The sequence below is a fragment of the Nerophis lumbriciformis genome, linkage group LG11, assembly GCF_033978685.3.
Source record: "Nerophis lumbriciformis linkage group LG11, RoL_Nlum_v2.1, whole genome shotgun sequence".
Taxonomy (NCBI): Eukaryota; Metazoa; Chordata; class Actinopteri; order Syngnathiformes; family Syngnathidae; genus Nerophis; species Nerophis lumbriciformis.
Genome location: NC_084558.2, coordinates 30,233,584 through 30,255,827, shown reverse-complemented (window position 1 = coordinate 30,255,827; position 22,244 = coordinate 30,233,584). Strand labels below are relative to the sequence as shown.

Here is a 22,244-nt window from a genome sequence, read left to right as displayed (position 1 = left end):
TAACTAAATAGTTACTTTTCACAGTAACGCATTACTTTTTGGTTTAAGTAACTGAGTTAGTAACTGAGTTACTTTTGAAATAAAGTAACTAGTAACTGTAACTAGTTACTGGTTTTCAGTAACTAACCCAACACTGCTCACGACCTACCGATCTCAGGGCGGACACTCTAACCACAAGGCCACTGAGCAGGCCAAATGTTGAGCTCCCTCAAGCTGCAGTGGCGCTCAGTGTCCACCAGAGGGTGGTGTTCTCCCCTCATTTAACGTAAAATATGTGCAGAATGTGCTTCCCAACTTCAACTATTAACTCATCTCCTGATGTCCATGCAACTCTCGTTCAAAATGTTTCCATGGCAACCATCTCGTCCCCTTTCAGACAGCAATTTACTGGCAACGCCAGGGATACATGAACAGTTTGGGCTTCAAGCATCCATCTGTGAGCACGTTTCACAGCATCCGGGCACGTGCGCGGCCTCTTTATCCGCCTACACGCCCTCGCCGCTCCATCTGTTTGCCTGTGCATCATCGTCATCATCATCCTTATGAGCTGCAGGCCTGGCATCTGGACTCAGCTGATCTTTACTCCCTGTTTTTCTTTCAGTTGGCATGACGTGACACGGTGGTAGCTTAAAGATGCCTGGAGGACACCGTGTCCTCGTTCACATTGACGCTCTCGAGGCGTCTTCTCGGCTTGCTCGTCGTCACTCACAACAAACCTGAAGGTTAAATTTGAGTTCACGACTCACGGAGGCGGAAGTGAGGTGAGGTGGGCGGAGCCTTCACGCCGGACGCCCACAGCGGCGAAAAATAGACTAGCTCGAGTTCGATCTGCTGGGGCGCTACTCTCACTGCGTCCTCCCACAGCCAGAGCTGACAGAACCAACACACAATCAACAAAGCACCAACATAGAAGGAACAAAAAAAACAACAAAAAATCAACACGGACGATATGAACAACCCATAGTGAAACCAGCATAAAACTGATACTCAACTAACATTGAATTAGCATTGGACTATAAGACTTAAGACAGAACTAACATAGCACGGACATAGCCCTAACACAAATCTAACATTGACTTAAGACAGGACCAACATAGCACTAACATACACCTAAGACGGAACAGACACACAACCAACAGAGGACCAACATAGTACTAACACAGACCTAACATAACCCTAAGTCAGTACTAAACATAGTACTAACATGGACCTAAGACAGTACTAACATAGACCTAACACAGACCAGACACACAACCAACAGTGAACATAGTACTAACACAGCACTAACATAGACCTAAGACAGCACCAACATAGGCCTATGACAAAACAGACACACAACCAACAGAGGACCAATATAGTACTAACACAGACCTAACATAACCCTAAGTCAGTACTAATCGTAGTACTAACATGGACCTAAGACAGTACTAACATAGTTAAAGTTAAAGTACCAATGATTGTCACACAATTAGTACTAATAGACCTAACACAGACCAGACACACAACCAACAGTGAACATTGGGACAAAGTGGTGCAGTTGGGAGAGTGGCCGTGCCAGCAACTTGAGGGTTCCTGGTTCGATCCCCAGCTTCTACCAACCTAGTCATGTCCGTTGTGTCCTTGAGCAAGACACTTCACCCTTGCTCCTGATGGGTCGCGGTTAGGGCCTTGCATGGCAGCTCCCGCCATCAGTGTGTGAATGTGTGTGTGAATGGGTGAATGGGGAAATAGTGTCAAAGCGCTTTGAGTACCTTGAAGGTAGAAAAGCGCTATACAAGTATAACCCATTTACCATTTATAGTACTAACACAGCCTTAACATTGTCCTAAGACAGCACTAACATAGGCCTGTAACAAAACAGACACACAACCAACAGAGGACCAACACAGTACTAACACAAGACTAACATAGACCTAAGACAGTACAGTACTAACAGAGTATTAGCATAGATCTAAAACAGAAATACACAACCAACAGCAAACCAACATAGCACTAACATAGACCTAAGAGAGTACAGCGTGGCTCGGATGGTAAAGCGGCCGTGCTAGCAACCTAAGGGTTCCTGGTTCGATCCCCGGCTTCCGCCATCCTAGTCACGTCCGTTGTGTCCTTGAGCAAGACACTTCACCCTTGCTCCTGATGGGTCGAGGGCCTTGCATGGCAGCTCCCGCCATCAGTGTGTGAATGGGTGAATGTGTAAATAGCGTGAAAGCGCTTTGAGTACCTTGAAGGTAGAAAAGCGGTATACACGTATAACCCATTTACCATTTACTAAGTTACTAACATAGTACTAACATAGACCTAACCCAGGCGAGGCACACAGCCAACAGAGGACCAACATAGTACTAACACAGCACTAACATAGCCCTAAGACAGTACAAACATAGTACTAACAAAGCCCTAACACAGAACAGACACACAACCAACAGCGAACCAACATAGTACTAACACAACACTAACATAGCTCCAAGTCGGTGGTAATCATAGTACTGACATATACCTAAGACAGTACTAGCATAGATCTAATCCATGAGCCACACAACCAACAGAGGACCAACACACTACTAACACAGAATTAACATAGCTCTAAGTCAGTACTAATCACAGTACAACCATCGACCTAAGACAGTAATAACATAGTACTGACATAGACTCTAACACAGAACAGACACACAATCAACACCGGACAAACATAGTACTAACACAGTACTAACACAGACCTAAAACCAGGGCTATTCACCTACATAATGAAGAGTGCCGCAGTTTCAAGAGTCCAAGGGCCGGACATCAAATGCGGATGTTTCGTCAGAAAGTGCCACCATTCTTTGAGACTGCGTTGACTTAATTACAAAGTAAACACATCGGCTTTCAAACTGCACTGTCATTATTCTACCCTCGCTACTCCTTCCCAGCGTGTGCAGTTAGTTAACAATAGAAGCTCTAGTTTTTGTCGCATTGATGTCGGATTGATGATCCCTCTTGTGAATCATTTTCCTTCTTCCGTTTTATTTCTTTACACTTCTTCCTTCATTTAGGTTAGTAAGAATGAAACATAAAAGTATACCGTCCATTGTGTATTTTACATAAATATAATAGAATGTTTAGTGTTCATATATTCACACAGTAAACTACTACTGGTCAAATTTAGCACTACACGTATTGAACAAGGTTTGATCATTACTCTCAGTTAAAAAAGCAACACAGCCACGAATACAAAAGACATCACAAAGTCAGCAATTTCAATACAAAACAAACTAAATTATACACAAATGATGTCTACTTACAAATGTTTGACCAAGTTTCGTGATGAAACTTACACGCTGGGATTTCTACCATGGTTGCTTGTCTGGATCAAAGTGTCCGTCGCTTCAAACTCAAGCACTTGCTCGGTATAGAACATTCATACTTTGATGTACAAAGTCAGGTTTTTGCAAGGGTTGAGTGAGTAGTCTTTTTCTACTAACTCCACTGCTGCTTCACTGTGACACTTATGCCTCGCTGTTGTCCCCTGCGGGGTGGTGGGAGTACTGCATACGTGATCAACCGTAGTTTTAATGGTTTCATCAAGCCTATTTGGGTGGTGTTTGGCGGGTCGGATGAAAAGCTTTGGCAGGTGGCATGTGGTTCGCGGGCCGCCAGTTGGCCTTAGGCCTGCCTAAGACAGTGCTAACATAGTATTAAGATAGCCTAACATAGAAAAGACACACAACCAACAGCGAACCAATATAGTACTAAAACGGAACTAACACAGACTAACAGTTGCAAGAGCCGTATGGAGTCATCACATTGAATAAAGATGTCAAAAATGAGTTTTCCAGCACTTTGAACAATCCTTGCAATAAAGCAGGAAGTCATCATCCTCTATGCCAGTGTTTTCCAAACTTTTCTGAGCCAAGGCACGTTTTTTTTCATTGAAAAAATTCTGAGGCACACCACCAGCAGAAAACATAAAACAATGAAACTCAGCAGCCGATATTGACAATAAAAAGTCGTTCTCGCAATTGTTGGATGTGAATTCAAACCATAACCAAGCATGCATCACCATAGTTCTTGTCTGTACTGTCACGACCTGTCACATCACGCCTTGACTTATTTGGAGTTTTTTGGTGTTTTCCTGTGTGTAGCGTTTTAGTTCTTGTCTTGCGCTCCTATTTTGGTGTCTTTTCCTCTTTTGTAGGTATTTTCCTGTAGCAGTTTCATGTCTTCCTTGAACGCTATTCCCCGCACCCGCTTTGTTTTAGTAATCAAGACTATTCGAGTTGTGCGGACGCTATCCTTCTTTGTGGGGACATTGTTGATTGTCATGTCATGTACGGATGTACTTTGTGGACGCCGTCTGCTCCACACGCTGTAAGTCTTTGCTGTCGTCCAGCATTCTGTTTTTGTTTACTTTGCAGTTTTAGTTTTGTTTTGCATAGCCATCCCTAAGCTTCAATGCCTATTCTTAGCGGCACTCACCTTTTGTTTATTTTTGGTTTAAGTGTTCGATACCTTTTACCTGCACGCTGCCTCCCGCATATTGTGATCACAACAAACCATGTTCCCGACATCTACTAAGCAATGAGCTACCTGCTGCCACCTACTGACATGGAAGAGTATTACATGGTTACTCTACTGAGCTCTAGACAGCACCGACACTCAACAACGGCACATTTGCGGATTATAATGACTGGTTTGCAAAAAATATTTTTTAAGCCAATTAGGTGAAATTACACAATCTCCGACGGCACACTAGTGTGCTGCAGCACAGTGGTTGAAAAACACAGCTCTCTGCAGCCACAAGCTCCGCCCCCGCAGCTAATTGTCACTAACGAAGATGTGGACTCTATAACATGTGATTGACAGTCCAACCAAACAATGATAATACTGAAATAGCCTAAAGTTGTTTTGGTCCCTTTCATGGAGGAGGAAGCCTACTGTACTTGACCACGCCCTTCTGATCATGTGCACGCACGCACACACACACACACACACACACACACACACGCACACACGACCCGCCCAGCAGCCTGCTAATGTCAACACACTGAATAAAAGTTATGTCATCACAGCGTGGACACACTGCTGCCTCCTTCCTTTCTTTGCACCTTCCTTCCCTTTATCACCTTGCTTCCTGCCTCCTAGCTATGTTTTGTATATTTGTAAACATATTGGGCATGACATCACCACAAACACACCTGACTCCGCTTGACTTCATCAACACATTCGTGTATGTTTATTTGATCTCTGTTTCCAGTGCAGCGTGTCATGTGACCAGCTTGCCAAGCAAGGCGGACTCCTCCTGCCTTCCTCCCGCCTTTCCTTCCTCCCTCCTCCCTCCCCCGGGCCGCCTGCAGCAGCGGCACGTGACGAGGCGGCTGCACATGGCCTGAGCGTGTGAGTTGCAGAGCGAGAGATCTCAAAACATGCAAAGCAAGCCCTCCCACCTCCCCTCGGGCATTTCCCACTTAACCCTTCTTCGCCGCCAGTGCTCCTGACTTCCCTTAGGTGAGTCGCAGACTAAACAAACATGGTTCACACTTTTGGATCCGAGAATTCTGTTGCGTGACAGACACGTTGAAATAAGCTGACTAGTGTTGAAAACGGCCACTTCATTAGGTACACTTGCACATGTCAATGGGATGTAACGTGATCATTTGTTATGAATACAGTGAACATTGCACTGGTGCAGGTGTACCTAATGATGTGACATAATGCCAGTGGTGCTGAAACTTTTGTTTTTTTACCTAGTACCACCTCAGAAACAACAAATGATGACCAACATCAAAATACAGTAACGTAGTAACCCTAGGTATTCATTAAAAACAAGGCAGAGGTTTTATCTAACAAGCAGATTTAATATTTTTGGCCACTGTAACATTACTCACAGTTTGAACAGGAAAATAAAACACTGTACTTTCGTCAAGGGATCTTTTGTCGTACCACCAGAGGTAGCCCACGTACCACTAGTGGTACACGTACCACAGTTTGAGAATCCCTGATGTTACAAATGAAGCGATACAAGACCCCGAGTTTTCTGCTCCTCATCCATTTCCACACGAGTCTCCATCGCAACGAGTAGAGGATCTCTGGGACGTGTGCGTGATTATTTCCAGTCTACTTTCCACCTCGCTCAACGTTCAAGCGCAGGGACTTCTGCCTCCGTGCATCACGCTCGCGCTCGGTCATGCGCATGAGCACACACACACACTCACACACACACATGCACACATGAGCACACATTAACATAGCTGCATGCAAAAGAAAGAACTCGAGTGCATGTTTAAACATTTGCGGCTGCATGCTAACACACACACACACACACACACACACACACACACACACACACACACACACACACACACACACACACTCACACTCACACACACAAAGGCCTGGCAGCAGTGTGTTCTCTGAGCCACTTGTAATATTTCACTGCATCACACATGCACAGCAGCTTCCATCCAGTAATGCTGAAACACTTCACGAAAACAAAGGGATGAACAGAATGGTGGAAACTATTTTTTCAGTCAAAAATATTATATCGTTTTTATACTAATGGTAGGCCAGATTACAAAATCCTTCAATGAGCTTGACCGGTATCGGCATACTGGCCTTGTATTAACTTGCAATTAGATCAATACACACATTTGCAGTATCGCCTCCACACTGCTGTAATACAACTTTGTTCCTCAGGGGGCAGCAGTGAGTCACCAAGGCATTACCATCTATTTTCTATACCGCTTGTACTCATTCGGGTTATGGGAGCAGGAGCCTGAATTCGGGCAAGAGGTGCGGTAAACACAGGCCAGTCACAGGACACGGGTAAAGAAATATAAAAATGACTAAAAGGTTATTATTGACAAGCAGTACCACAGTCAGCCACCAGGGGCGAATGAAGATGAAAGGCTCACTGACCGTGTACGCACTCAGGTGCTCCAATCATGGCTTGATGCTGTTGTTGGGGCGGTGGCTGCACGGTCTCCAGTCCCAGCAGAGAGGACGAGGACGAGGAAGACGACATGGAGGAGGACGAGGAGGAGCATGATGGAGGAGAGCTGGGGGGGCACTGGGAGCTCTGGTTGGGCACGGCTGACTGAGAACTCTAAAGGTGACATAAAAGACGCAGGTGTAAAAAAAAAAAAAAAAAAAAAAAGACGCTTCTGTCAGCGTTTATCAAAAGTCTGTCTTATACCTGAGACGGGATCTTGGCGCTGGCCGAGCTGGGCCCGTTGCCGTGCATGCCCATCCCGTTCTCGGTCAGGAACTCCTCCAGGTCCATGTACTGCAGCTGGAAGAGGCCGCCGTCGCACGGCAGGGTCCGCTCCCACAACAGGGGCCCCAGGAATGCCGACTGGGAATTGGGACGCAGGGGGCCCGAGCCCAGGCTGCCCCCCAGTCCGTTGGGCCCTCCGGACCCGATTCCCAGCGAGTCCTCATCCGAGTCCAATGGTTTATCTCGGTCTGGGGGGGGACCGGTGCAGGGACTATCGGTTACTCTTATAATACCACAATAATAACAACGTTGCTATGTTAGCACCATTATTAGCCAAGTAAACAACAAATTACGGTAACACTTTAGTATGGGGAACATATTCACCATTAATTAGTTGCTTATTAACATGCAAATTAGTAACATATTGGCTCTTAATTAGTCATTATTAGGTACCTCGCTACTTCTCTTTGTTTATAATGTTTATAATGTCTATTTTCTATTTCCTGCTGGATCTACTCTATTTTATGCTGCTGCTGTCACATATACTGTATATACTGTAATATTGTACATGTGTTGTATATATTGTATATATGTTATAGACATAATATAATATATCTGTATATATATTATTCTGTACACATATTATGTATATATTCATATATATGTTAGATTTTTTATCGCTATATTAGTCTATTTATACCTGCATTGTCCTTTCCATCCTTACACTTTCCATCATTGTAACTGAGCTACTGTGTTGAACAATTTCCCTTGTGGATCATTAAAGTTTGTCTAAGTCTAAGTCTAAGTCTTATTAATGCCTTATTATACAACCAGTAAGCCATTAACTTAGAGTCTTCCCTCAATAACCTCAGAATGATTGCTTATTAGCTAAGTTAAGGTTAAAGTACCCATGATTGTCACACACACACGAGGTGTGGCGAAATTATTCTCTGCATTTGACCCATCACCCTTGATCACCCCCTGGGAGGTGAGGGGAGCAGCGAGCAGCAGCGGTGGCCACGCTCGGGAATCATTTTTGGCGATTTAACCCCCAATTCCGACCCTTGGTGCTGAGTGTCAAGCAGGGAGGTAATGGGTCCCATTTTTATTTATAGTCTTTGGTATGACTCGGCCGGGGTTTGAACTCACGACCTACCGATCTCAGTAAGGAAGTTGTTATATATGATTATGATTCTCCCTTTAATACCACTTAATGAATATGGTCTGTTGTTACATAACAAAACACAAAACTACAATTAAAAAGTCTTAAGTCTTTGTTACTTAAAATATGTCCCCCGAGTGTCCAAATAACTCTAAATTAAGTCTTTGTTACTTAGAATGTGTTCCCCATACTAAAGTGTTACCCAAATTACATATAGCATTTTGCAATAGAACTTGTGTATGTCACCTTTTTAACATACATCATTTATGAAGCAAGTTTCTTCCATTTTTAGTTTCAGGCATCTTTGGAGCACAATGGGTAACAGCGTATAATTCAAAGCTTTTCAACACTTTATTCATACGAGACTGTGCGAAACACAAAGATACCAACGCTAAAAATGGATAATCAACATGTTGAGGCTCTCCTTTGACCTGAGAGAGAATGAGGGTCCTGCAATGGAAAGATGGATTATAGATCTCATGATGAGTGCCAACGGGACAATGAGCAGGGGCGGCACCGATTGGAGAGTGAATTTGAATTGAAGGAGATTAAAAAGGACGCAAAGACATGAGAGATTACATCAGAGTGGAGCATCTCCTCCTCCGTAATCTCCTCCGCATCATCATCATCATCATCGTCGTACAATACAGGGACATGTCAAAATGAATTTTTTTTTTTTTAGTCTTTTTGTCTGCTGTACTTTGTCCACTGGGCAGGAGGTACATGCAAGTAGGAGCTTGTAGTCATGTGAGGATGAGTGTGGGCAGGCGAGGGAGGGGTAGGGGGGATGGAGTGTGAGAGTGTGTGTGAAGGCGTCAAACAAAGCAGGCGGGGGAGTGAAACATGGATTTTACACAGTGTGTGTGTGTGTGTGCACGTGCATTAACAAGGCATGGACAGATCAAAAAAAGGTGGCCCTGAACGCATCATCAGGAGGACACCAAAGAACTGTCAGCCCGTGAAGCACCGCAGAATGAAGGCCAATGCATGTAGATGTATCATTTGCAGGGGCGCCGAAAAGGGTGGGGTAAAGGAGACGGATTCTAGGGGCCCATGATGGAGGGGTGCCCAGAGAGGCCCCTAATGATGATGAAATTATTATACAGAAAAAATAATGACACTGTGTTGGGGGCCCTGTAAAGATTCTTTTCATGGGGCCCAAAATCCCTAGCGGCTCCCCTGATCATTTGGATATAGCTGTCATATTTAAGACACAAATCCACACCACTTCAGTGCACTTGAAGTGGTGCGCTGTCCCTTTAAGAGTCATGCGCACTCACCTTTCATCTCGCAGCAGTCCTTGTGGCCCCTCTGGTCGGCCTTGATTGGCAGCTGGAGCAGGGTCTTGAGGTTGGTCATGGAGGTGAGGGGGCCAGCCTGGGGGCCGCCGGCCACCGAGCTGGGGGCCCCGAAGTGGGGGCTGGTCCCTGAGGGGACATCCGGCGGCAGGATCTGCACCAGAGGTTTCGACATTTCACGAGGGGGTGGGGGGGGACAGCGACCCGTTCGAGTTCCAAATAATCCAATTAGCGACGCCAAAAAAAAAAGGTGCGCGCGCGCGCAGCAGGTGCGTGCGCGTCACATGAAGTTAACGAAGAATAAGGTTTATCTCCAAAATGGCACCATGGTGACAGCTCCCTCCCCCCCTTTCCCCCCCCTGCGGACCTTCGAGAGCTCCTGTCACAGCGCCCCCGTGCAGCCGAGTCCTCCACACGTGCACTCGGTGGACATGAAACGTCCCTTGGCGGGAAAAGAGACGCTTTAAAAGAGGACAAAAAGCAGCATGGAGACAGACGGTCCTGGCGAAGGGGAAGACCGGAAAGGGACAAACGGTGAGATGAAGAGTATGTTGGGGGGGGGGGAAGATAAAGCAATAAAAGAAGCTTCCAGAAAAGAACTGATGCAGCAGAGGTGATGATGATGATGATGATAGCTCTTATTTCCCTCTCTCTCTCTCCGCCAGTCAGCTGGAACCAACACGGGCCGCTGCTGTGACGTCACTGATCACGGGGGAAGGCAGTAGGGGGCGTGGATCGTTTGCATACGCCATCTACGCCCCCTCGGCCCACTGCTGCGTTCAGGCTGTGTGAAAGACGGGACGAAATACAACTGTAATGTCTACACCCTAAAGCTTGCGATGTAAGAACCTCCATTTGGTCACAATTTCCTACAAAATACGTAAAAGTGGGGAAAATGATTATTTCCCACGTTACCTAAACGCAGCAAATGTTTCCGGAAGCCACTGGACCACAGGCCACGCCTCCCGTGTGGAACCCCATCTGAGATTGGCCGTGAAGGCAACACACACACGCGCACACACACACACACACGCGCGCACACACACGTCCAAGTGTTTGCAGCATAATGGCGAGCTGGTCCAACCACAGGCAAACGCAGAGATGAGCACGTGACACACACACACGTGTTACGTCACAAGAGGTGTACAAACAAACATTGCTATCTTTGCAGTGAGGACCGAAAAAATGTGGCGGGCGGCGGCGGCTCGTCTGTTCTGTCAGCTTCGGACGCCAGGGCGGCACGTGTCAGCAGCACGCGCCAACCAGCGTCGGAGCCTCGCTCTGATTGGCTCAAAGTAGGTCACCGGGAGCATCTCCAGGCCTCTCGTTGGCTAAAACTAGGTCACAGTCTCCGCCCACAGGCTTCCCCATGCGAGTGCAACGTGACAGGCTGTCTCTGAGCAGGAAGCGTAAAAACAGAGAACTTCAAAAATAACATGTTTAAGTATAAATTATGACATTACAGTGAAGTTCTAATAATGACATGTTTACCTAGTGAAGTAAAGACTATAATAGCAAGGTGAAATACTAATACATGCCAAAGTGTCTTGTTGCACTCACTCGCACAAACGATCTTGCCTTTAAGTTGGATAAAATAAAAACATCTTAGTGTCTTAATGTGACGATTGTAATGTTTCCTGTTGACATTACAGTCAGCTGCTCCTCCCTGGGTCACAAATGATGTGACAGTCACAAGAGGACAAAATCATCTCCACCGCCTTCACAAACGTGACACAGCAGAGGAAGGAAATGTTGTATATGGCGCCATCTTGCGGACAATAAATGTAGTTGGCAATTTCGAAGTCCAAAATTCACCATGGGTAACATTTTCAACATACAAAATGAAGACTGTTTAGGTAAAAGTTGTTTCAACATTTCAACACGTAACTACCAATATCTTGTCAAAGCCAGCACATGATCTAGAAAAACATTTCCGCCAACAGATTTCACATTTGACTTTTTTTTTATTTCAGGGTTTTCAACAAGTCACTTTTATGCAAAGAAAATAATAATTATTTAGTAATCATATTACATGTTTTAGTTGTACATTAAAAACCAAATGAAGACATGTATAGGAGCTAAGTCATAAAGTATGTGTACACGGTTTAATTACAAAAAGTGTCATAGAAGGAAAAGAACACGTGGACGCATACAACAGCCCTCCCCCAACCCCCCTTCACAATAGCAACACTGATACTTGGGAGTAAAAAACAGCGAGTTGTCCATAATATATAATAAAATATAATAGGAATTGTACATTACACTCCTACATGAATAGTTTTGTCTTAAAAAGGTCAAGTGTCGCCTCGTGTTGCTTTGACCAAATAAGGCATCTTTAACTGTGGAGTGACGAGACAAATGAGGTTAATTGAAAACGTACAAGACAAGACAAGATAGTGTTGTGGTTTCAATGTGCACTAACATCAATTAAACAGCTGCTACTAAAACATGTCATGTGACCAGGTGGCTTTGAGTCCACTCTGCAGTACTATCGGGTCAACATGGACCCGGGAAGCTTGAGGAAGGTCCTCCCTCTTCTCCCTTTTGTAAAAAGACTGCCTGCTGTCGCTTGCCTCTTGGATAGTAAAAAAAAAACAAAAAAAAAAAAACCCAAAAAGAATTAGAACAATCTAATCTAACAAAGTAAGGTGTTTTTTTGTTTTCAATTATTGAGCGTACTCCGTCAGAACTGATGACCTCTCATGCGGGACCAGAGCTGGCATTGTAAGTTGGACCGGCGAATGGTTGCTCTCGGACAACGGGGACTTAATCTTTGTGAGTGCCCAATTCCCGAGGCCTCCTCCCACCATTGACGCACGGCACGAGTACTTATGTCGGTCCAGGAGTCGCTGGTTCCAAAAGCGCCGTCTGCATCTGTGGCACCGGGAGGAGATCTGCTTGAGGTGGTGGCCGCGGTGTTTGAGAGCTTTGAGCAAGGAGCTGCTGCGGCGCCCACACACCGCACACTGCAGACGGGCACGGCGGCCCCATGTTCTCGCCGGGTGTCGCACTGCGCGGTGCAGCAGCAGGGAGCCCCTCCTGGAGTAGGCGGCGCTGGGGCAAACGGGACACGGGAAACGCTTGATGGGGACGTCCATGGACACTAGCCCTGCGACTTTCACAGCCCCTCCCGACCAGGACTTGATCGCTGCAACCCCACCACGGACCCTCAGCTGCGCCAGGAGTTTCTTTTTATTGATGTGAGCCTGCAGTCTGCCCCTCCTCTTCTTCAGCATCAACAACTTCTTGCGTGTTTCTCTGCTGAGCGGCACGCCTACCAGCTTCCCGTCCCTCATGATGCTGTGGATGACCACCCGCCTTCTTTTCTTTCGCTTCTTTCTCATCTGTTCGGGCTCCTTGGTGAAGTTTTTGGGCCGGTAATGAAACGGGTGCTGGGATTCTTGCTGCTGAGGCGGGGGAGGTTGGCTAGCCATTTGCTGCATTTGAGATGAGGCGCTGTAGGCGGAGCCTGTGCCAGAGTCATAGAAAATGGGCGAGTATCCCGGCGCTGGGGAGTGGTTGACCCTCTGGCCGCTGCGGTCAATGCCGTGTTGGGACAGCTTGTGGCGTACTAAACTGTTTGAATAGGCAAAGGATTTACCACAAACTTCACAACGAAAGGATTTCTCCAGGCCCACACCGCCACCATGCACAGTCTGCTGATGCGCCGTTAGGTGGAAATAATGGCGGAAGGACTTCCAGCACACTGTGCAGGTGTACAGCCTCTGGGAGGGGGTGCCAGATGTTGGAGACTTTTCCTCTTGGGAACAAGACGAGAAAAAGTCTGAATTTCCAGAGTTGGCCACCTGACTGATGGTGGCGGCGGCCGCAGCGGCAGCTCCTTTGATCCTTCGTCCCTGATGATCGATTTCTCCTTTGCGGTGCAGCTTGCCGTGTCTGACGAGGCTCTGAGCGTAGGCGAACATCTTCCCACACAGATTGCACTTGTAGTTTTTCTGACCAGAGTGCACTGTCAAATGTTTAGTCAGGTGGAAAGGCTCGCGGAACGTCTTCCCGCAAATGTCGCAGGCGTGAGGCTTTTCGCCTGTGTGGACTCGGTTGTGGCGGCGCAATGTCTCAGCCCGCCGGAAGCGCTTTCCGCAAAGTTGACATCCGTACGGCCGCTCGGAGCCATCGCCGGGGGGAGCTGGGCTGCGCCTCCTCCTGACAATGTTATTGGGGTCCCTCTTTTCTCTTGGCTTTCGGGGCCTCCTGGACTTTGAGGGGATCTGGCTGTGATGTGTTAGCGGCATGGTGGAACCATTTAGGCTGGGTGAGGATGACGGACCACCTAAGTTACCAAACCCCAATCCCCCCAAAAGCCCTCCGATGATATCTCTTCTTTCTCCCTCCCTGCCTTCTGTGTTAATGTTGCACGAGGCTGCTGCCGCTGCAGCAATGGCCGACATGGCGCTGCTTGTAACCTCGTCTTCAGAATCGTCTAATAAGGAGGAGAGTGGAAGGTGGTGCTGCTGACTCTGAGGGTGGGGGTGGAGAGTTGGTGCTAGAGGGGCTTTCCGGAGGGTTTGGCTGTTCATCTCATCTGGCGAGTACAGTGATGACGACTGTGAGCGTCTGTAGTCGTCCACCACCCCGTCATAGGACGCCTGGTTGGGGTAGCGACTTCTGTTGTATTCCGTATTGGGAATGACAGCAACCTCATCTGACATCGCGACTTGACCACCATCTCGCCGCGTTTTACTGCTGCTTGGGTTGGACGAGCTGCCACCGCCAGCCCGGTTTTTGGAACTTCGTGGAGGTTTGCCACAAGCACCTGATGCGGCGTGGTTAAGGAGGGAGGTGCTCTCGCGGAAACAGCGGCCGCATGCTGGGCACCGGAATGGTTTCTCGTCGTGGATCTTTTCGTGACGTGTGAGCGATTCACGGCGGTTGAAGGACTTTTGACAAATGTTGCAGATAAACGGTCGGTTTTCTGAGTGCGTGACGCTGTGTTGGATGAGGTGACCCCGCTTTTTAAACCTCTTCCCGCAGTCGCCGCAGCAGAAGATCCTCTCCGGGCTAGGTGAGGTACAGTCTGATTTTCTGCTCTGACTTTCGGGGGTCAGGCCGTGGCTGCGCAGGTGGCGCCGCAGGCTGGACAGGTGGGTGAATGTTTTTCCGCACTCTCCGCAGTGGTACAGGGCTTCTGCTTCAGGCTGGCCAGAAGAGCTGCTGCCTCGTCTCTCTTGGGATTTGGACAAGCGCTGGTCTACGCTGTCCACGAGCACAGAGGCAGAGTTTGAGGAGGAGGGGGCAGATGACGACGAAGACGACACGGTGGAAGACGATTGGTGAGACGGTGACAGAAGGAGAGAGGAATGCTGCTGCCCGCCACCGATGCCACTCATGCCAACGCCTCCTGCGGCTCCTCCCAACAGGCCAGAGGAAGAGCTGTGACGGTGACTGCTGGAGCTGCTGTGAGCTTGACTTTCCGCTTTCCTCTGAGGGAGGTAGCCCGCCATAGCCTTTTTCCTCCTGCTACCCCCACCGCTGGAGGCAGACGTGGACGAGCTATCCCCTGACTTTGAGCTGTCGTCTTTGTGCAGGGATAAATGGAGGGGTAGGGGAAGGGGGATGCCTGCCTCCTGCTGCATGAGTGAAGCTATCTGATTGGAGGACAGCACCGGAATGCTCTGAAAGTCAAACCCACCCAAGGGGGCGGGCTGAGGGGCCGGGTGGAGCGGGTGAGGGTGGTGGGTGTGGCTGTGCGGGTGAGATAAGGCGTGGGGGGTCAGCTGCTGTTGCTGCTGAGGTTGCGGCACTGCGTGGCTGTGAGAGGAGTGCAGGGCAGGGGGCGGGGCTAAGGGTGAAGCAGACTCGGTGGCCCCCTGACTAAGACCGAGACCCAAGTGGTTGTGAGTACCTTGCTGGACCAAGAACTGCTCTAGGCTGCTGTTGGCTGGCACTCCTGACAGGAAGTACTGGTTGGCGGCCAGCATGCAGCTGAACTGCTGATGGAGGCTGCGGGGGTCTGACTGGCCTACTAGGGGCACCACTGTACCACCGGAGGAGTTGTTGGAAGCCGACACAGAGGTGGAGGTAGAGGAAGAAGAAAGTCCAGAGGAGGGCTGGGCCACAGAAATACCTGGATGTAGCGGAGGAGGCGGGGGTGCAGAGGTGACCACTCCCCCGATGACCCCCGCGCTCCCACTAGTGGTGCTCCCCCCAAAGTCAAAGCGTCCTATTCCAGAATGGAGCTGCTCCTGAGCTAACGCCGCCTCGGCCGGGTGGAAAGGTCGCAGGAATTGTGGATATGCTGATGAGGAGCTCCCGCTGCTGCTGCTCATCTTGTTGGACTTCCTGGAGCTGTGAGACGACGATGACTGGCTCTGATGCGAGATTGATGGGGGTGGGGCGCTCATCTTAGCGAACAACGAGGAAGAGTCAGCAAAGGCGTTACTTCGAGAGGTCTGCAGGGATCCCAGGCCGAGTCCGGTCAGGAGACTACCGGAGGTTTCTGCGGCGGTCTGGTGCTGCTGCTGGAGCTGCTGCTGATGCTGTAGCTGGACCTGCTGCTGGTGGCTCAGCGGACGCTCCAGTCCCAGACCCTTGAACTGGTGAGCCTGGTGTCCGCTTAGCATCTCTAATATCTCCATGGGGTATTTGCTGAACTGGAACATCTCCCACAACGGGAAATGGCGGAGTGTCCAGAGGTCACGCCACAGAAAAACGTCAATGAAAGAAGTCAACTGACACCAGCCAGGTCCTAAGGAGATATGAAGGTAAAAGTCTGTAGTCTCTCTTTGGCAGTCCTGATTGTCTAATGATGTGAGAAGTGAGTGGTCCAAGGATGAAGCCCACACTCAGCTAATTTATTCTGGAAGTCTGAGAAAAACAACATGAAGAGCAAACATGAGGTCATGAATATGTTATGCAGCCTTCTGTGCATTAGCTGCTAATGTCAACAATTAGCAGTACAGTTACATCTGTCAATCAAAGTTAGCATCAGAGCTGGCATCACTACCTCCTCCATGTAGCCTTGTTATTGTTATTGTTGACACTTACATCATTTACATCAGGGTGGCGTGTTTGCATCTCACCTGCGATTCGAAGCTCCGTGGGGGTTGATTATGGGCAAATAGAAGCACTTAGCAGGGTGAACTTGTTGTCGCCTCCATCAGCAGACTACGATAGCATCCAAGCAGTCAACGAGCTAAAAGAAAAAGGCCAGGCAGTACACAAGTTTTAATTGCTGGTAATAACCGCGTACAAGATGCGTGTGAACGGTTACTACACGTCCAGTGACGTCGTATGGAGACTAATCATCAACAACAACAACATAATTGGGGAAAGAGCTACGCTGCTAATGCTAACAGCTTAGCCGAGCTGCTAGCTCGATGCTAACACATCAGCTAACGTTGTGTCTCCTAAAACTGCACATTTTTTGACGACGTTCTCACCTCAAAGTGTTCGAAGGGGGTTGGTTCACAGTAATGTCGAACAGCATGAGCCCGAAGAGACGAAAGCGCCGAGCGGTGAGTCGCTGCTGGCCGCAACGGGGCCTCTTTCTTCATCCCCGGACAAACAGCTAGCCAGGCCGGCCGCTCCATCTACGATGAGCCCGCTAACTAAACCTCTGCGGGCCACTGAGCGCCGCCATTGTCTCATTCGCACTGACGGCGCGCGCCTTCGCTTATAAGTCAGACTTTTGTTCGCCCTCCACCAACTCGGTGGTCCTTCTCTCCGCGGTGGGCTACTATCTGCCCCGCGTCGGTGCTCGGTGTCGCCACCCCCCACCTCGGCGAGGCCAGGGCTCCTAGGAGGCTGCGAGCCCTAAAATGGTCGCTTCCGGTGTGGGTGCACTACTTCCGGGTGGGTCGCTGGCAGACCATTACCTTTGACCCCCTCTGCAAAATAGTGCTCCTCTGCTGTAAATCAACTGTGCGGGAGACATGATTAAAATAATTAATATTATGCATTACATTATACTCTGTGTGTGGTTAAATATATAAATGTATTTTATATAACTTAATATTGTATACAGCAGTGTTTTTCAACCACTGTGCCACGGCACACTAGATTATCTAGTTTCACCTATTTGGGTTACAAATATTTTTTGCAAACTTGTAACTTTAGTCTGCAAATGATGTGTTGTTGTTGAGTGTCTGTGCTGTCTTGAGCTCGACAGAGTAACCGTGTAATACTCTTCCATATCAGTAGGTGGCATCCGGTAGCTAATTGCTTTGTAGATGTCGGAAACAGCAGGAGGCAGCGTGCAGGTAAAAAATGTGTCCAATGCTTAAACCAAAAATAAACAAAAGGCGAGTGCCGCTAAGAAAAGGCATTGAAGCTTAGGGAAGGCTATGCAGAACAAAACTAAAACTGAACTGGCTACAAAGTAAACAAAAACAGAATGCTGGATAACAGCAAAGACTTACTGCGGAGTCCACAAAGTACATCCGAACATGACATGACAATCAACAATGTCCCCACAAAGAAGGATAAAAACAACTGAGATATTCTTGATTGCTAAAACAAAGTAGGTGCGGGAAATATCGCTCAAAGGAAGACATGAAACTGCTACAGGAAAATACCAAAAAATAGAGAAAAAGCCACCAAAATAGGAGCGCAAGACAAGAACTAAAACACTACGCACAGGAAAACAGACAAAAAGTCTAAATAAGTCAGGGCGTGATGTTACAGGTGGTGACAGTACACCTACTTTGAGACAAGAGCTACAGTGATACATAGTTGGTTATGGTTTAAAGTCATATCCAATAATTGCGACGACGACTTTTTACTGTCAACTGAGTTTCGTTTTTTAATTTTTTAATTATTTCTGACACAAAAAAATGTGCCTTGGCTCAAAAAAGGTTGAAAAACACTGGTATACAGTACCTAGTTTTAGTCTAAAGCAGGGGTAGGGAACCTATGGCTCTAGAGCCAGATGTGGCTCTTTTGATGACTGCATCTGGCTCTCAGATAAATCTTAGCTGACATTGCTTAACACAATAAATAATGACTAATTCCACTGGTAATCAGTGTTAAAAATAACGTTCAAAATATAAAACATTCTCATGCATTTTAATCCATCCATCCGTTTTCTACCCCACCTGTTCAAGAAGTCGCTTTAATGATAAGAAGTATTTTATTCATTATTGGTTAGCTTCAGAATAAAAATGTTATAAAAAAGAATAACAGACGTGTTATACTCAAATGTTGGTCTTACTTAAAAATGCACGCATTTAGTTGTATTCAGTGTTAAAAAATATTATATGGCTCTCACGGAAATACATTTAAAAAATATTTGGCTTCCATGGCTCTCTCAGCCAAAAAGGTTCCCGACCCCTGGTCTGAAGCACGGACAAAGACGCTTTAAAATGATTTATTTGTAGTTATCATTGTCTAACATGATGGTTTGTACAAACAAGTTAGTGAGGCCTTCATCCTGGAGAGACAAAACATTATAGGGAGTAAATAAAAGTATTTTACAGTTTGAGGTATGCAGAGTAGCTTACGAAATAAAATATGACTCACGCACATACATGCATGCATGACGGACAGCATGAAACGTTTAATTTTTAATGTTTTTCTCTTTAGGGGCTCTTCTTCTCCAGTCCTCTGAGTTCAGCTGTCAATGAATGGATGGTCGTTAAAAATTGATATGACCATGGACTACACACACACACACACACACACACACACACACTGTGACATCATCATCACCGGCTATGACATCATCACTCCATTTGATTGCATCAGCTCTTTCATGAAAACAAATTAAAAAGTTATAATAAGTGTCATGTGAGTTTATTGAAATGGAGGCCTCTTGGTGGCCTCATAATAAACACACATACACGCGCGTGCACATGTATGTTGAGTGTATTGGAAGTCACACAAAGAAGGGTTAAGAAAAATTTAAAGCAAGTTGAGTCCCTTCTCCTCAGACAGGAAGTAAAGAACAAGCATGCCTCCACAAACGAGACGCAGACGCTGCACAGACACACAAACGTCATTACTTGGTTATAGCCCTTAGTGTGTCCCCCACACACACTCACGCACACACACACACAGGTGATGTCGCAGGCATCCACAGGGGGGCGGTGAGCACAGTCCCATTGGTGGCGTTGCTGAGGTTTGGATGAGGTCAAGGGTAACGTTCCAAACTAGAAAGTTCTCCAGTAGGTTTTTGCAGGATGTGGGCCTTTAAATGCTTCTTCACAGACGTCAGCTATCACGCCAGCTAGCAATGAATCACTAAGCAGCGATAGGATGTAGCTGTGTCGCTAACGAGTACAAGAAGTTGACAAGACGTGGTTGTGGGGTTCTGGCGCTGGTGTCGTTGTACTTTTACGCCACCAAACATCCGAAAAGGAACTTTGGGGTTTTTACAACATGGCGGACAAAACTGAAAAGTTGGTTTCTTTAAATAGCGGGGCGGGGGCCGTTCTCTCTGCCCTTCTTCTTCCACACTCTTCGTCTCACACGGTTACTTCGTTCTTACTCCCAGTCCGGAGGGCGTGGGCTCCCCCTCCACCGCCAGGGATGAAGTGGAGCTGTTCGATGGTGTTCTGACGCTTGTTGGCAAAAGCCATGCGGCGGGTGTTGGGGTGGCCCCCCATAGAGCCCGCTCCGCCGTCCCAGCCGCTGTGCACGGCCACACTGCGCTCGTGCTCGTGGCCGGACGTCGGGTGGGAGTTCATCTTGATCATATGGTGGCGGTCCATGGAGGGCGTGACGCAGATGTTCTGCTGCGACTGGGCCTTCTGGTGGTGGCTCAGGCGACCCATTGTGGGCACCATGTTGCCTCTCTCCGCTCCCGCCATCAAGCCCATCGCCATCAGCCGCTCATCCAGGTGATCAGGAGACACCAGTAGCCGCTCGTGGGATCTGGAAAGACACATTGCTCGCATGATGCACTTATGGTTAGTGGCAAAGCGTCCTTCTCACCTGCGGAGTGTCTGGGAGGTGGAGTTCCTGCTCCCGCCAATCATAGCCTTGTAGTACTGGTGCTGCTGGTTCTTGGACAGGCAGGACAAGGTGTTGCCCTCCCCGAGCGCCAGCAGCTGGTCCTGCGAGCGGACACGCCGCGGCGGCCGGTCAAAGCTGGAGCCTGTGTAGTGTGTCTGCATAGGCAGCGGGTACGGGTTGGGAGTGGAGGGCGGCATGTGGAGACGAGGCCGCGAGCCGTTGAGCGGCAGCGTGCCCCTGGAGTCCAGCGTGTAGTCTCCCCCCCAGGGTAGGTGGTGCTGCGAGGAGTGGAAGGAGGGCGGAGCGTTGTTGGAGCGACGCTTGGCAGAATAATAGCCAGAATATTCATCCAGCTCTTTTTCTGAGGGGAACAACAATAAGCTATTGACAACTGCATTTACATCAGTGGTTGGAACAATAACACAGGTAATCATCAGTCAATTAACTAGTCCAAAATATCTTATCGAATTAAAACATCCATCCATCCATTTTCTATCGCTTGTCCCTTTCGGGGTCGCGGGGGGTGCTGGAGCCTCTCAGCTGCAGTCGGGCGGAAGGCGGGGTACACCCTGGACAAGTCGCCATCTCCTCACAGGGCCAACATAGATAGACAGACAACATTCACACTCACATTCACACACTAGGGCCAATTTAGTGTTGCCAATCAACCTATCCCCAGGTGCATGTTTTTGGAGGTGGGAGGAAGCCGGAGTACCCGGAGGGAACCCACGCAGTCACGGGGAGAACATGCAAACTCCACACAATTCATGTATATTTGTTAATTTATGACGGGCACAACAATTCAAAGCTCTTCCACTAGATGGCAGAAGACACATAATTAATATATGTTGCCATTCATATAATGAGATTTTTCTAATGTAGGATATGTGCCTTGTCTCAATAAAGATTGGGAAGACCTGATATATATTATGCTTTTATTTTGAAGATGTATATTATGCTTTTATTTTGAAACCCCTAGAGAGACAACAAGAGAAAGGAAAATGAGGAAGCTCCAGTCCTGAGTGGTGATGCTCCGTTATGTGTTGCAGATAACCACGAGGTATGACAATTAGTCAATTCCAATCTAGCAAGTGTATAGAAATACAATAGAAGCTGGGCAGCAGTGGCGGGTTTTAGATATGGACCACATGGGCACAGGATGACGATGCGAAGAAGAAGGTCCCGAGAGGGGGCCGGCCGGGTGTTGGATGCTACCTCAGAGCTAGGGTACCTAAAAACACGGAGCTATACACAGGGCACTGTGTCGATTGGCGGACAGAGAATAGTCCTTCCAAAATTACAACAAAATGTCTATTGGTTTTTTTGCCTTTCGCTGTTGCCAAATCTCTAATGGAATACTCCCGTCGGTGTACTTAAAGGAGCCATATGTAGTAATGTGGCCTGAAATGGTACTGCAATCACGGTCAAAATTATGTAGTCCCCTCCCACTCTCCATGACTGAGGTTGCCAGATACGCAGCCGAATCTGAATCCTATTCCAAGGAACTTCAAATAGCAATCGACGAGTCCTACGCTGTAGGTTTCTCTTGTTTATGTTACTTGCAAGATGGTTTACTAAGTAATTATGCCACATTTTACTGATGTTGATTAACCAAATGTATTTGCAAAGTTACGCAGCAATATTTTCGTCAGGAGTCGAGACAGATTGTTGGCATTAC

The 22,244-nt window shown here is 47.7% G+C and overlaps 3 protein-coding genes and 1 long non-coding RNA gene across 6 annotated transcripts in view; 1 reads left to right on the top strand and 3 right to left on the bottom strand.

Moving 5' to 3' along the window:
* Positions 1-9,830, bottom strand: part of dbpa (D site albumin promoter binding protein a) — a 14,383-nt gene extending 4,553 nt beyond the window's left edge. The window contains exons 1-3 of the mRNA XM_061966854.2: positions 9,638-9,830; positions 7,175-7,443; positions 6,898-7,084 (exon numbers count right to left, since the gene is read on the bottom strand). Of these exons, the coding sequence (XP_061822838.1) occupies positions 6,898-7,084; positions 7,175-7,443; positions 9,638-9,830 (649 nt within the window). The remainder of the gene's footprint in view (positions 1-6,897; positions 7,085-7,174; positions 7,444-9,637) is intronic.
* A 218-nt stretch (positions 9,831-10,048) lies between these two features.
* LOC133610523 (uncharacterized) lies at positions 10,049-19,296 on the top strand. Its single transcript, XR_009815891.1, has 3 exons — positions 10,049-10,189; positions 10,321-10,496; positions 19,196-19,296. It is a non-coding gene; the product is annotated as an uncharacterized lncRNA (long non-coding RNA).
* Positions 11,353-17,436, bottom strand: LOC133610512 (uncharacterized). The gene is made up of 3 exons (XM_061966844.1): positions 17,056-17,436; positions 16,696-16,808; positions 11,353-16,480 (listed from the first exon to the last, which is right to left on the bottom strand). Exon 3 carries the CDS (start codon positions 16,273-16,275, stop codon positions 12,322-12,324), a length of 3,954 nt encoding a protein of 1,317 aa, XP_061822828.1. The 5' UTR covers positions 16,276-16,480; positions 16,696-16,808; positions 17,056-17,436; the 3' UTR covers positions 11,353-12,321.
* Positions 18,756-22,244, bottom strand: part of shisa7b (shisa family member 7) — a 54,318-nt gene continuing 50,829 nt past the window's right edge. For 2 of the 3 annotated variants that reach the window (XM_061966850.2, XM_061966849.2), the window contains exons 8-9: positions 20,546-20,927; positions 18,756-20,485 (exon numbers count right to left, since the gene is read on the bottom strand). In XM_061966850.2, coding sequence (XP_061822834.1) covers positions 20,077-20,485; positions 20,546-20,927 — 791 coding nt within the window. In that variant the 3' untranslated portion in view covers positions 18,756-20,076. The remainder of the gene's footprint in view (positions 20,486-20,545; positions 20,928-22,244) is intronic. The other variant, XM_061966851.2, reaches the window with a different exon arrangement.